The sequence below is a fragment of the Palaemon carinicauda genome, chromosome 40 (assembly GCF_036898095.1).
Source record: "Palaemon carinicauda isolate YSFRI2023 chromosome 40, ASM3689809v2, whole genome shotgun sequence".
Taxonomy (NCBI): Eukaryota; Metazoa; Arthropoda; class Malacostraca; order Decapoda; family Palaemonidae; genus Palaemon; species Palaemon carinicauda.
Genome location: NC_090764.1, coordinates 40,346,880 through 40,361,397, shown reverse-complemented (window position 1 = coordinate 40,361,397; position 14,518 = coordinate 40,346,880). Strand labels below are relative to the sequence as shown.

Sequence of the window (14,518 nt, the reverse complement as noted above, 5' to 3'; positions counted from 1 at the left end):
AATGTTACTGACAATACTTTATTATCTTTTATTTTTCTAGCCCATTGAAGATGAAAGAAATATAATTACTGTAGATAATAGCTTACTGCACAAAAGACGTCACATAGTTGCGTCATGCTTCAAGAAAATGCCTAGGCTACGCGAGTCGTTTGAACAAAAACACTGAACACAACACTGACCACCTACAGTACAGTTAATCTGTACTTTAGTGATATTACTGTACATATACTGTATTACAGTAATATACACTGCAGTATCAGTGAGTGTTAGATTACTAGATAGGAACACCTGTTTTGTTATACAGAACAGTAAGGGGATTATGACGACTCAGTAAATATTTACGTTTGCAGAATACTTAACTGTAACATTACTGTGTCCAGTACGTAGAGTACATGTGTTCACATGTACTGTATACTGTACATATGACTATAAACTGTGGTAGAAACCACATGAAAACAATATTAGGCAGTTGTTATATTGTGTTAATCATCAGCTTGGGCATGCGCTTGTGGCAAGGGGTAGCGACTTTTTAGGTTAGGAGTTAGTCCACTCTAATGGCACATTTATTTGCGAAAATCCCTAATCACACCTGTGTCTGTAACCTAACTACAGCAAATAACGAGGGCCAACTGTAGTCATGAAAGCAAAATCACAAACACAAAGGCAATGGAAGAGGAATGCCAATGCGTAGATGCATGATGGTATACAGTACAGTAGATGCTGAGCAATAGGAGAGAAGAATCTTATGGCGGTAATTAGCATCTGAGTAGGTAGATAACCATTGGGCGCGAGGTTACAGGCTGGCGGTGTGCAAATTTTGAATTCAGTCACGGACATGGTCAGGCTCTAGTACCGTACCTCGTTTCATAGTACGAAACATTTATCTTTCATAGTACGAAACATTTATCGCAGCGCGAGTCGAAAAATTCTTCGCATCTTGTTTCGCAGCGTGAAAATTTCGTAAGCAGAAGCTTTCGTATCAAGGGATGTATGTGTGTATGTATGTATGTATGTATGTCTGTATGGGCATGTATGTATGTATGTATGTATGTCTGTATGGGCATGTATGTATGTCTGTATGGGCATGTATGTATGTCTGTATGGGCACGTGTGTATGTATGTAAGGGAATGTGTGTCTGTGTGTGTGTATATATATATATATATATATATATATATATATATATATATATATATATATATATATATATATATATATATATATATATATATATATATATATATATATATATATATATATATATAATAGATGGATAGATACATAGATAGATATATGGACACTAAGAGAATAAATCAATGAACCTTACCCTATTATGTATGAGTTTAATGTTGAAGGTTGGCCATGCAGAGTATTTTTCTTTCATTGTTTGTAGCTCCTCTACACTGATAACCATACGACTTCTTGTTGCTGTATACTGATAAACCAGGAATACAGTCACTGCAACAACCAAAAATATGCCTAGTGTCTCCAAAGTCCTCATTGTTCCTGTGGGATAAAGAATTTATTCAGTAACCAATGAATAAGTCATGTTAATTTCATGAATAGAAACATTTCCTTTTAATTCATTATTTAATAAAGATCAATAAATGTCATGGATGGAGGATGGTCTTAGAATTAAAGCAAAATATCATGATCCCCTTTATATCTGCCAGAGAATGCTTCTGGTTACACTTTTTTTTTATGTCTGAAAAGTAATAAAGTTTATAATGAAGCAACATGTGACCATATCTCAAGTATAAAACTCAACAATAAATTGGTCAAGGGTTATGGTTATAGCTTTCCAAAGATTTCAATGTTTCATAATCCATTACATATTTGAGGTATCATCTTTGTATTGATAAATAGAGACCATTAGTTCATCAATGATCGCGTCTACCTTTTAAGGGTCAACATCACTTTTTACTATGTTCAAATGCATCAGAGGTGATTAGATATTCTCAGTATTCTTCATCAAGATTGAATCATAAAATGTAAAAGTAACCTACTTTTCTGACCATTCATAGCCCATTTTTTATTTGCTGCATCCATTTTGTCATTTCTTTACACTACTACATTTGACTCTCAACAAGATAAAGGTCATTATCACTGATTTTCCTTGGCTTAAACAATTTATAGTTGGCCACATATCTCTGGCATCCACATATTATTGAGAAATCAATAAAATCCATAAAAAAGTTAATAGCAAACTCCGCATATTGTGCCCATTTAATTTGCCAAAAAAAGACCCCTTACAAAAAATGAAGGAAAAAGTAGTATCAAGCATTTATCTAAATATTACTATATCTTTATATTTTTCTATTTTCCATTATCCCTTCATTTTATATTAGATTTTGAGGTGCAACTATTTTTTACTAAATTAGTGTTTCAGTAAGAGACCTTGTAGCCCTTTTTTAGTAAATATGGCACCTAAAGATTATAAGCACCAGTTTTCTAGGTTTTGGTAAAAACAGAATTGCTAGAGATATTCTAAGATAGAATTAGTGTCCAACTTATTTTCGGGGCTTAATGTGCTGTGAGGTCTCATACTGGATTCCCTGTTTATCCTTCCATTCTACAGTTATGATCTTGGAGACCTCACAGCACCTCCGTAAAAATAGGCTTTTTCTTTGACAAAACCCCTTTTATCAATGTGTTGAGTTTGATGGGCTTAATGTTTTCTTAAGAATATAGAATATGTAGTTAACTCACTTTAGCTGATGATTAGAAAACATTTAGTTCTTGTTAACTGTAATTCTACTCTGTTGGGTCATTTAGTACAGTTTAGTACAATATGGTAATAAGAAAAGTAAATACTTATTTCCTCACATATCAATTTTCTCTTATAGTTTCCTAAGTGTTCATGTTATCAATAATTACTGTATTCAAATTGAATTTCCCTTTTGGAAATGTCCCTTCCTGACAATCTGCCGGACTTGGGTTCAAGTCCCACTCAAGCTCAATAGTTTCTTGTAATATCTGCAACCTCACCTTCCTTGGGAGCTTGGTACTATAGGTCTACCTGCTGGGACATCAGCAGCCATTGCCAGGCCCTCCCTGGTCCTATCTTGGGTGGAGAGGGACTTGTGCTCTGACCATATGTATATATGGCCAGTCTCTAAGACAATGTCCTGCTAGTTAGGGTATTGTCACTGTCCCTTAATTCTGCTATTCATGAGGGGCCTTCAAATGGTAGTGAATGAAGTCTTGGTTCAGATTTTTTCATATTTCATGTCTATCATTTGTGCCCAATCCGTTTTTTTTCCAATTATTTTCAGAGGATTTATAATCTGCATTTACATAGGACCATTATAGGCACTGCTTCAGTTTACTAAGATTGTCTGTTAAATTATGTAAGACAAATACAGATAGTGACCAACTTAAAACAGATTAAGGTTCCAATCTCCAAGTCGTAAGACAGCCATGATCCAAGTCAACCTGCTATAAAAATAGTCTAACAAAATCTGAGCAATGTTTCATCTTTAAATCTCAGTAGGTATTTTCAGATATTTTACATAAAAACACAATTCATCTTCAAATCATGACCAATAATATTAATAAATAAAGTTCAGAATAAACTGCTTATATATATCACTTTTGTTTTAAGAAAACAGCTTACCTGCATGGCAACATAGATTAGGCAAGGGAAACTCTCCTTCCTCAAAACAACCTAATAGATTACCGAGTTGAAAACTTTACTTTATCAAACATCTTTAATACTTTGACAAAAGTTTTCATTTCTCTACCTTGAAGATTCTCCATACATAAGCTTCTTATCAAAACAATGTTGACATGGTAATGACATTAAAATCATAATCAAAAGAATAAAATTAATCATTTCAACACTAACCTAAGATTTGTGTGTTATTTAACAATCACTAAAAATATACAAACAAGTTTTCTCTACTTTCTACAAAATCCATTTTGTTCCTAGAGGTTTGTTTCCAGAGGTAAGATGAAACATTGTAAAGGCTGGATGTGGAGACAATTACAGTATATCTTGCCTTAATGACCATTTTGAATTTTGAATCTCATTCTTTTAAAGTTAATAGAAACCACAGATTAAAAATAACCACATTGTGAGATGTATGGGAACTTACTAAATCTCATTTTTATGGGAACTTAGTAAATCCTATTATTATATCAAAATGATTAATTGAACTTTAAAAATTGTGTTATTTCTGTTAACTGACCTGAAATTTATGTGGGGCATACTGCTTACACTAACCCAAGTGGGTCAGTAGTAATCAACAGAAAAATAAGATTGAAATAAAAAAAACACACAGTAAAGTCTCTCCTCAAAAAGATTATTCCATCATAAGAGCATCCACTACTAGAATGAGTGGTACCCTATTTCTCTGCAGGTTTGGTAGAGAAAAATAAAACATAATAACTGTCAGAATCAATATAACACAAACCATATACAAGGGCTATCATATCAAAGATGTAGTCACCCCACCTAGGATATTTACACTTTCAAAATGCAGAAACACAAAACTCACTTCCTTAAACCTATAAATTCTAATCCTACCACGAACATGAATGTTCACAGCACAATATGGAATTAGTGCATCATAAAATGTCCCCTGTTGCAACTATAGACCCCAAGTAACCCCCATTCACCAAATCCATATTTAACTTCTCTCTCAATAACGAGATGCAAAAAACTGAAGCATAACTTCATTGCAATATATATTACTTTTTTCCAGAGACAAATTTCTCGTAAGGTGTGGAATTTTTAAAAAAAATAATTACAAAAATATGTTTTGTTTCCCTCTCATTTGTTTTTTCCACCAATTCCATCTCACTTTACAAGTTGACCTAGTTCAATGGGAGTGTGTTGATGTGTTGGGTTTTACCTACAAGAACTTGGTTTGAATTACAAAGTACAGTATTGCCTCTGTGGCTCCTCAAGAGGATCATGAACTTTAAGCCTATTGAAAGGATGGTTTTTGCAAATACTGTATGATAAAGGACACACTTCAAGGCATTCCAGTCATTACTGGTACTTGAAGACATTTGGTTAGTAAACTCTTGAAGTTACGATAGCCTCTATGACATCAAATATTTTAAATCTTATTACATTTCCTGGAAAGTACAGTGGTAACCTGTTTGCTTAGCATTCGCACAGTGGCAGATCGATCCCCGCCTGGGACCGTGAGTTTAAGTTGTTTACTGGGGAAGCCACTGCTGTGGTTGGGCACCACAATGGGTGGGTTGAGCTTGCCCGGCTGACGTTCTGGTGAGCATCTACTCTGAAGAAACTGGAACTGAAACCTGATACCTTTAACATCTCATAATTATGACAAAACAGACAACAGTGGTGCATATTTTTACTAATTATTTTCTGCTCCATACCATATGAACTTTTAGTTTTGCAAATTATCACCTGTACTGTACTATATCAAGTTTGATTTTCCTTTTGAATTTTTTTCAAAGTTAAAAATCAAATTCTGTATTACAAGATACTCCCTACTACCCAGCACTGATGAGATTAATTTTTGGGATATCTGATTATCTCTACTTTACCATAACGACATAAAACTCAAAACCTCATAGTACTGATGACTGTAAGTAGGTCAAAGAATTTGAATTATTCCCTAAAAGTTTTTTTCTATATGAACCAAAGTTGATATGCTCATTGCTGGCAGTTTCAATTTTAGACTGTTCTAATTCATATTGAGGATATTGTCTTGAGTTTGGAGAGTGAGCATCTTTATAATGTTTAAAAAAAACTGTTTGCTGAACAATCAGTAGAGTTATCATGGAACTTTGAGCAGGTGAAACATTTTTTTTCCATTAGTAAATTTAACATTTTTCTTAGCCAAAATCAAAATACTTGCAACATTGTATTATTTGTGGATGAATTTCTTGACAGCCATGTTAAAGTGCTTAATCTATTTAGTCAGGAAGATAAAGCGTGGAAAATACTTAAAAGCTGGCAATGTAATTTCCTTTCAGTTTTTAAACTTCAAAAACAGTAGAGGGGCAATTCTTCAGTACCGTACTGTATATCCTTTTCTGAAATCTCAAGAGATATCTGCAGTAAATTATTCCCTCTGCATGGCTTAAGGTGTGGTGAGGAAAGACACTTTGGATATCATCTGGAGGAGGAGGTGTAAAATTACTCAAGTATTTCTTGACTTTCACTGCTAGCTTTGACCGACAGATTACAGCTATAGTGATTCAAATTTCCTTGTGAAATAGTAACAACTTTCTTTTCTATACATTTATAGCCATTACTAATATTACTGCTGCTTTCACTGTATGAGGTGATATACCAAATGGGTTCAGCTGTGATCCTAGGAACACTTTCCTAAACTTCATTATACAAGGCAGAACATTAGGTACATAAATTCTGAAGCCAAAATATTTTGAACACTAAATTTCACACAATATCAACATTCAGAAAATTTACCATTTTCAATGATAGAAAATGCAATCTTACCTTAGGAAGGGTCAGTGTATGTAATGCAAATATGAAAATCTCGCTTATCGTTTGTGAGCTATTTAATTTTTTTCAAATCTCTCCACGAGGTTGTGAAATATTAAGCAAGTCATCATAATTCATATTAAAAGTAATGCCTTCACAATATAAAACTCTTACATTTTCATTTAAGCAGCAGAATTTTTAATCCTTTGGCATCATAAGGAAGATGGAATGAAAGACTCCAGCTTGCAAACACAGAGTATAAGCATATCCAAAGAGTGATCTTTTTTTTTCATGCAAGAGTCATCACCAGGAATTGAAGATATGACCAAAGCAGAAGAGTCAGAAAGACTTTCCTTCATGGAATTAGCAGAGGTCATCGACAGTCTGGGGATCGCCATGGAATCCAGTAGGGGAAACAATATTGATGTTATTCATTCTTTTCTCTTTTTTGAGGGAAAATAATGATCAAAATTAAGAGAAAAAAATGTTTCTGGGAAAGAAAATATTTATAATGCTTGCTATGTTTAAAAAGACCCCATTAGCTTTTTATGGAATTAATTCCTCCACTAATGACACCAGTAAGACCTCATTTCCAATGTCCCCACTTTAATCATAATGGCAGGCAAATCGGACAGAATGTCAAGAGTCCTATCTCGAAAAACCAGCCCACCCCTGGAATCTGAGGGCCAGTTTTTTTCAATTAGGTAGTTCTGCATGTCTGTATGTAAATATTCACATTCCTTTGGTCCAAACATCATCAAGTACTAGCTGGCAAGACTGCCACAACTCCCTAAATTGGTTTGAAAATAACTCCAACCTCAATAACGGTATCCCTTCTCAAAACTCTAGACAGTTAAAAACAGGAATAGAGATCGAAGAGCAAAGTGGAAGACAGTTTATAAAATATGAAGGATTAGAAGTAACAATAAGAAATAGGAAAAATATTTGAGACTAAGGAAAAAAAATATTCCCCAGTTCAAGAGTCCTTATTCAAGGAAAAGACATTTCATATTGAAGCAGTGACTTTGTCAAGGCATTCTCAGTAAGAGGGATATTAAATGTTTAAAATAAAGCCATTTGTGCAAAATATCTGAACTACTTAGCAACTTAAGTTATATTAAAACTACAGCAGAGTAGCCTAAACTGACAATGGTATTGATTGCACAATGTCCATGCATATACAATGACCAGTTTTGCAGAAAATAGAATTCTAAGTAGCACATCTGTATAAATCCTGTCATATTAACTAAGAAAAAAAATGGAAGAAAAAAATATATAGAATAAACTAATATTTTGAAAATCAACCTCTATTACAAACAAACAACAAACCAATCTTATCAACAAAGTGAAACACAGAGTATTACACTCACCAAACGGGAAAAAAACAAATAATGTTATCAATCAAGTATGCATAATTAATTTCATAAGTGTAACAATGAGTATGCCATAAAACAAAACAAAACTCGTTAAAAAGCAGCTGCTATGTGGAGGTAATCTGTGTATCAAGCATTTTTTTCTACAGTAAGTTAGTGTGCACAAACTGGTACATTAAACCAAAAAAGTAATAAAAACTAAAACACTGATTTGTAATCCAATTAGGACAAAACAGTAATTTAGGTTAGCATTAAACTATAGATTATTACTACATAAGAGCATATTTTAAATAAATAAGTAATGGATCCAGTGACAAAAAACAGAATTTTGACGATAGATTTTTTATTTCTATACTCTCCTGATGTTCATATGACCTCTTCAGAAGCTCAGTTTATCGACATTTACTAAAAAGAAAAAATTTATACAAAACTTTCCCATTTCCTTTCCTTTCAAAAGATACACACCCTGAGTAATTTAATGAGAAAAATCTAGCAGTTAATGGCAAGAACAACACAAAGAATTTCCCATTCTTCAGTTTTGAAGTTGAAAGTATTCCCTATCCTTTGACATCATAAGTTAGTGGGAAGGTGGGTAAGCATGTGTATACGAATATCAGGGGTGTACAGAAATGAAAATTTTACTATTAAAATATTTTTCATTTCTTTACTTCCTTAATGTTCATATTGCTTACTCCCAAATTCTGATGGAGGTGGGATCCCAGTCAAAGAAAGAGATGGGTAAAAAAGAATGAATAATCTAATTAATTTTTAATACTTAATAGGTCTAGAATTTAATTATTAAACTTCTAGGAAAAAAACATTTGCAATATGTGGCTCAGGATTGTTTTTCTAACAATACTTGGAATATTTGAAAAATATCTAAAACTTAATTACATTAAAAAAAAAAAAAAGCCCACAGCAGTAGCCACCCAATAATCTAAAAAGAAATCGTTAATATTCTTCAAGATACTGTAATGTTAAGCTAACAGCAAAATTATGGGTTATTTAATTGGCTCTAAAAAGTCTTTCCACAGAGACATTCCTACAATAATTAAGAGATGTAGGTTTACTCCTAATATCTAATACCTTAATTTTCAAGGCTTATATATGACTTAGATCCAAACTTGGCGAGTTCCTGAGACCAACCCTTCAATAAGAAAAGATACAGGCAGAAAGCAAATGTCTAATCTCAAATGCTTGAGCACCAAATTAAGCCAAAAGTAGAAATTCTTTTCAAAAGGGCACCTTAAATTGAAGTTCTTTTCAAAAGGATCTTAATTGTACATTCTTTTCAAAAGAACACTTTAAACGGGAATTCTTTCCCTATTTGGACACCTTGAAAAGTTTTAACAATATGAACATTGCTCGTTCTAGTTATTGACACATTTTTACTGCCCCTCATAAAAATTAACTATTATTTTCTATACAAATTACCGATATATTTTTAAACTTATAGAGGACAACCTAGAAGGTTCCAAACCTCCTGGGTTCGAGAATATCTTTGAAAGTTCTCGGGTGATTAGATATAAAGTAATTTGTATGGGTGCACCACTTTTGAAATGGTTAGTCTAAGTACATTGATTAGTGCAACAACCTTCTCAGGTACTTGGTCACAAATGGTCCAGTTCTACAGATCCTTTGAATGTCCTGAACAGGTCTATTAAGAGACATTATGGTTCATAGAGAACATGTTACATACCTGCTAGTTCAAGGTAAAAATAAGGGATGTGTAAAAGTCTATATTTTTCTAATTAAAAAAGAATCATCTATTATACTAAGGGATCCAGAACCAGATGACTGAACATCCTTATCACTGTTTTTTCAAGAGCATCTAGTGCTCTCGGGCGGTCATTCCAACCAAGTAACGACCAGCCCAACATTGTTTCAACTTCACTAATCTGACAAACATCAAGGTTATCCATGTGGGAGGTGTTGTTGCAATCATGCTGAGAAAGAACAGTGAAGAAGCAGATATGAATATGGTCGGAGACCTAGCCTTTTCCAAATTTCCAGACATACTGGCAAAAGTAGTGCCCAACTGCTATAAAAAGTACTAAATTATCAGTTTAGTTCAAGTTTTCTTTTATGCTAGAAATGTTCAATTTCATCATGCCAAATACTTCCGAGTGGTATCTTATGACCCACAGAGTAAAGACCATTTGTTTACCACACAAACCATAGCAAGAATATGGTACAAGATCGTGCAATTCCTACATCCCAAAGTGTATAAGCTTATTAGCAAGTCCGGAGCCAAAAACCGACTTGAGTTTGGGCAACCCAGTATGCTTTATCAATTACACTCTCTCCTTATCTACAACATTACTGAGGTAATGGAATAATTGCACAACAGAGACTTCTTACTATCGAGTCAAAATACCTGTTGATTACCGTTATTGCAAGACCTACATAGGCTGATACATCCTATGATCCTACTCAAAAACCTTTACTTCCTCTATCTATCTGGAACTAGGAGGAGGACCTTGTACGGTTTCATATGTGATTTAGTGATGATGCAAGTATAATGGCATTGTTAATGTCTGCTCTACTGCAACAGCATTGTGGACTTCCTTTGTATTTACCAAAGAATATTCAATATCCAAAATGAATTATTGGGATTTAATCTAAAAGTAACTGGCAACTATGGGCAATTGGTAAATAGATTAACCATTATCTAAAGTTAACATTTTTTAAATAATCATCCATCTCTTTCAACACAATATATGCCAAAATTATTCCAAGTAAATCATTGAATTCTTATTGAATTCTTTTTTTAGATAATCTGTAAGTTTCATATTGACGGGTAACAACGCAGGAAACAGACAGTAAACCAGGACTACTGTAGCTTGGCAATAATCCGTCCAGTAAGGTAAATGAATCATTCACTAAATGTGAACTTGAAATACCGGCCTTAACCTGCATCTAGAATAATTTATAAAATTTAGTCAAAATTAACTATGCATCATAAGGCTTATTTGGTTTTAATAAATTGTTCATCATAAGAGGACCATGCACCATGATTTTTCTTGAATATTTTTTTTTGTTTATCTTAAGTGGACCAGAGTCTATGAATTTTTTTTTTAAATTTTTCAAGCATCAAAAAATTAGTAACTTGGTGTATGTGGAGGAAAACCTTGTATAAGATCCCGAGAAGTTTCATTTGATTATCTCGATAAATAATGAAGATACAGTATATCGTTTTTCATTAAAACATCATCCCAACTACGTTGCATTCATAATTTTGACAGATATAGCATTTGTTTGGCCATTTTGGTAAACCTGTAAAACGTATAAATTTTTTCCTCATGCGTCTGATAATCAAAAACATGAACAGGAGAGTTACCAAACTTTCCAAAATTTTGATACAGCTCACTTAAGTAAGTCTTGATAACTTCAGTGGCCTCATAGAAACTTAAGAGTAATTATGCCCCTCTGTTTACTATCGTGAACCTAATCATTCTGCACATATTTTATAAGTATTCTGCCTAAAACAATATGTAACATTTCTAAAGTCCCTCCTGTTACAATTTTCACAGCAATTGATATATTGATATTCTTTGAATTAATAAAAATATAAAAAAACATAAAACAATATATTTTATTAAAATGCATATATATTGGTCTAAATGATATAAAATCTATTATGAAGAAAACACAATATATCTAAAACAAGAAGAAATTAAGAATTATGTAGCAAATCTTATGAGATAGTGGTTGGTCCCCAAAATCACTAATTTAAAATTATATTTTAAAAATCTATTTTCAAAATTTTACAACACTGTTTTCCGAATGACTATCAACTACGTATAGAAACCGATGTGTCTGAGATAGAGGGGTTTGTTCAAAATAGTGAGGTACTAAACCCTATATTTACCCTATTTGAGAAAAGGGTAAAATGGTTAATGGTCAAAGTTGAAAGAGGATGCCGTTCACAGCTATTCAAATGAACCGATTCAGTGAATCTTTATACAAAGAAAGAACTATTAGTCCAAGGGAATCCTACAGTGTCAGGGTAACCCCAAAAACAACTGAAAAAAGGAGAACTTAACTTACGAATGGAGGAATAGAATATTTAGATTAACATTTTGGCACAAGGGATCAGCAGAAGTTTACAGGTACTTACTTTAACAGAGGAGAGATCTAAGGATCAAGGTTACCATTTCAGAAAATCTAAATGTCTAGAAGAGTGGCTAAAAATGCGTGAATGAGATAGTTACACTGCAGAAGAGCACAAGTAAATAAATAACTCGAGGCTCTACAATGGGATCTTGAACCTGAGATAAGCCATGTACCACCCATTACTGAATGGTGTAGATGACTCGCTAGTTGTACCTTGAACATTTAGGTTAGAATTTGAAACTGGGTAGGTTAGATTTGACATATTACTCTGAATCTAGAACCAAGTTGATTTTTGGGCTATCCATAAAGACAATGGCTCTAAATTCTCAATATAACAAAACCCAGCTATCCATAAAAAAGTTAATGGCATTAAATTTCCAATATAATAAAAACCAGACTAGTTAGGATGTAGTAAAGACTTAGTTTGGAATTCAACTCTGTAAGGCACAATGAACATTCAGAACACTTACTGAAGAAACGCCATATAATTATGACCACTAGACCTGACCATGGAAGCTAAGTTAGTGTAAGCAATGGGCAACCAAGTCAGACTTACTATCCACAAGATATGTTAAAAAAAAAGGTAAAACTCAAAAGGTTCCTCATAATCTTGGCTGGTAAGCAAGTATTGGCATGTCATCTCGTTATCAAGTCCACACACAAGAACTACTCTCTCTCTGTAATTCCTCTTGAAATAAAAATACTTTATTCAGCCATTACAAGCAACAAACAGCACTCGTTCTGTTTACAAAGTAAAACTTTACCACTACACAGTGTATACTCTCTGGTTCCATCAACACCAACTTGAAACTTAAATCTTGAGATATTTTACTCCTCACTAAGGTTTTAAAACCCAGTACTTTCCTGTGCAGAAATGTCACTCAATCGCATAGTTATTAATCAAAATTCTACAAACACTTATCACAATCTGGAAAGGGAGATACCCGTCTCGATGAAATGGTTTGAAAGAGAAAACTAAAGAATGGAAACTTTTAGTGGGTTACTTACCATTAACTGTTACACGCTTTCAATTCTTGACCGAGGGCATGTAGGGGAAATATTTTATAAACTTTTTGGGGTAATTACCAATAAACCAAGCTTCTGAAGAAGCAATATGAGCATTAGGGTAGGCTCATAGAAATAAAAAGATTATAAAAAAAGGAATTTGTAAATCAAAATTGTATTTCTTTACCAGCTCATTAAGCTCAAAATCTCAAACTAGGTATATTCATTGCTGCTGTACTATTCTCAAATCATACATCAGTCTCTACTCCTCAGCTTACAAAATGCCAAAAGAAAAATAGCTACTGGATTTTCAAAACTTTGGATGCACATTAAATAAAAAAAGTTGTGTAAATAAAATAATCCTAACTGTTAAACCAAGGTTTAGCCATCAGCAGTCTTTAATGCATTAGTGTACTATATGTAATATAGTGGGGAAAGCGTACTCCTCCCTAGCAGTGCATCATGGCAAAAATTGATAAGTGGGATTTGGCATACCCTTTTTCCTGCCGTAGCATCTGCTACAGTACTGACCAAGGACCATCTTCATTACTTTCATTGAGTTTTCAAGTTCCTCTTCTATCAGAATCCTTGGTAAATAGTTTAAAAAGAGATTATTCTCCTTCAATAGTTGAAAGATTCATCCTAGAAAACCAAAAAACATATTAATATTAATTACCTTTCGACAAAACAAAAGCAATTCGGTTCCATGTGACCAACTGTCTTCACAATTACAGAAGCCCATATACAGTACAGATAAGCAAAAAATGCTGAAATGCAAATAGCAAATGCTTTTCAACTTGAAAAAAACAGGCTGCAATAGGAAAAGAAAGCAGAGTATACAATAAAAAATACATAATCTTTGTTTACATAAGCATACAAAAGTGGCTGGAGTTCGAAGAATTTTCTACACACCAAACATTACACACAACCAAAAGCAAAGCAAGAAAATTCTAAATTTAGTAATGAAATCTTCTATCTTTACAATCAACTGAAGTTGATATTATTTCTCTCTCTAAGCTTTGTTTCATTGATATTTACCCCATTTACTAAAAAAAATAACGTCCCGTTTTCTTTCCTTTCAATAGACTTGTGCCTCTGGTAAAGTAATGAGACACACTAGCTGTTAATGGCAACCACCAATGGCTTCTTCAAGCCACAGATCCTTTGTTTTTCAGTTGGGAAATATGTTATTTTTATTAGTAAAATAAATTTTTGAATATACTTACCCGATAATCATGTAGCTGTCAACTCCGTTGCCCGACAGAATTCTATGGAGGGATACGCCAGCTATCACAATACTAGAAGGGGGTGTACTTACCAGCGCCACCTGTGGCCAGGTACTATAGTACTTCTTGTTGACACCTCCTCAATTTTTCCTCGGTCCACTGGTTCTCTATGGGGAGGAAGGGAGGGTCAATTAAATCATGATTATCGGGTAAGTATATTCAAAAATTTATTTTACTAATAAAAATAACATTTTTCAATATTAAACTTACCCGATAATCATGTAGCTGATTCACACCCAGGGGGGTGGGTGAAAACCAGTGTACAAGATTAAAGGATAGCTAAGTATCCCATATTTCATATAACAGTTAT

At 33.4% G+C, this 14,518-nt stretch overlaps 1 protein-coding gene across 5 annotated transcripts in view; it reads right to left on the bottom strand.

Moving 5' to 3' along the window:
• LOC137631720 (uncharacterized) overlaps positions 1 to 14,518 on the bottom strand; it is a 91,948-nt gene that overhangs the window by 30,191 nt on the left and 47,239 nt on the right. For 3 of the 5 annotated variants that reach the window (XM_068363602.1, XM_068363601.1, XM_068363605.1), the window contains one exon: positions 1,326 to 1,504. In XM_068363602.1, the coding sequence (XP_068219703.1) occupies positions 1,326 to 1,504 (179 nt within the window). Of the gene's footprint in view, positions 1 to 1,325; positions 1,505 to 13,417; positions 13,565 to 14,518 lie in introns of all 5 variants that reach the window. The other 2 variants (XM_068363604.1, XM_068363603.1) reach the window with 1 other exon arrangement.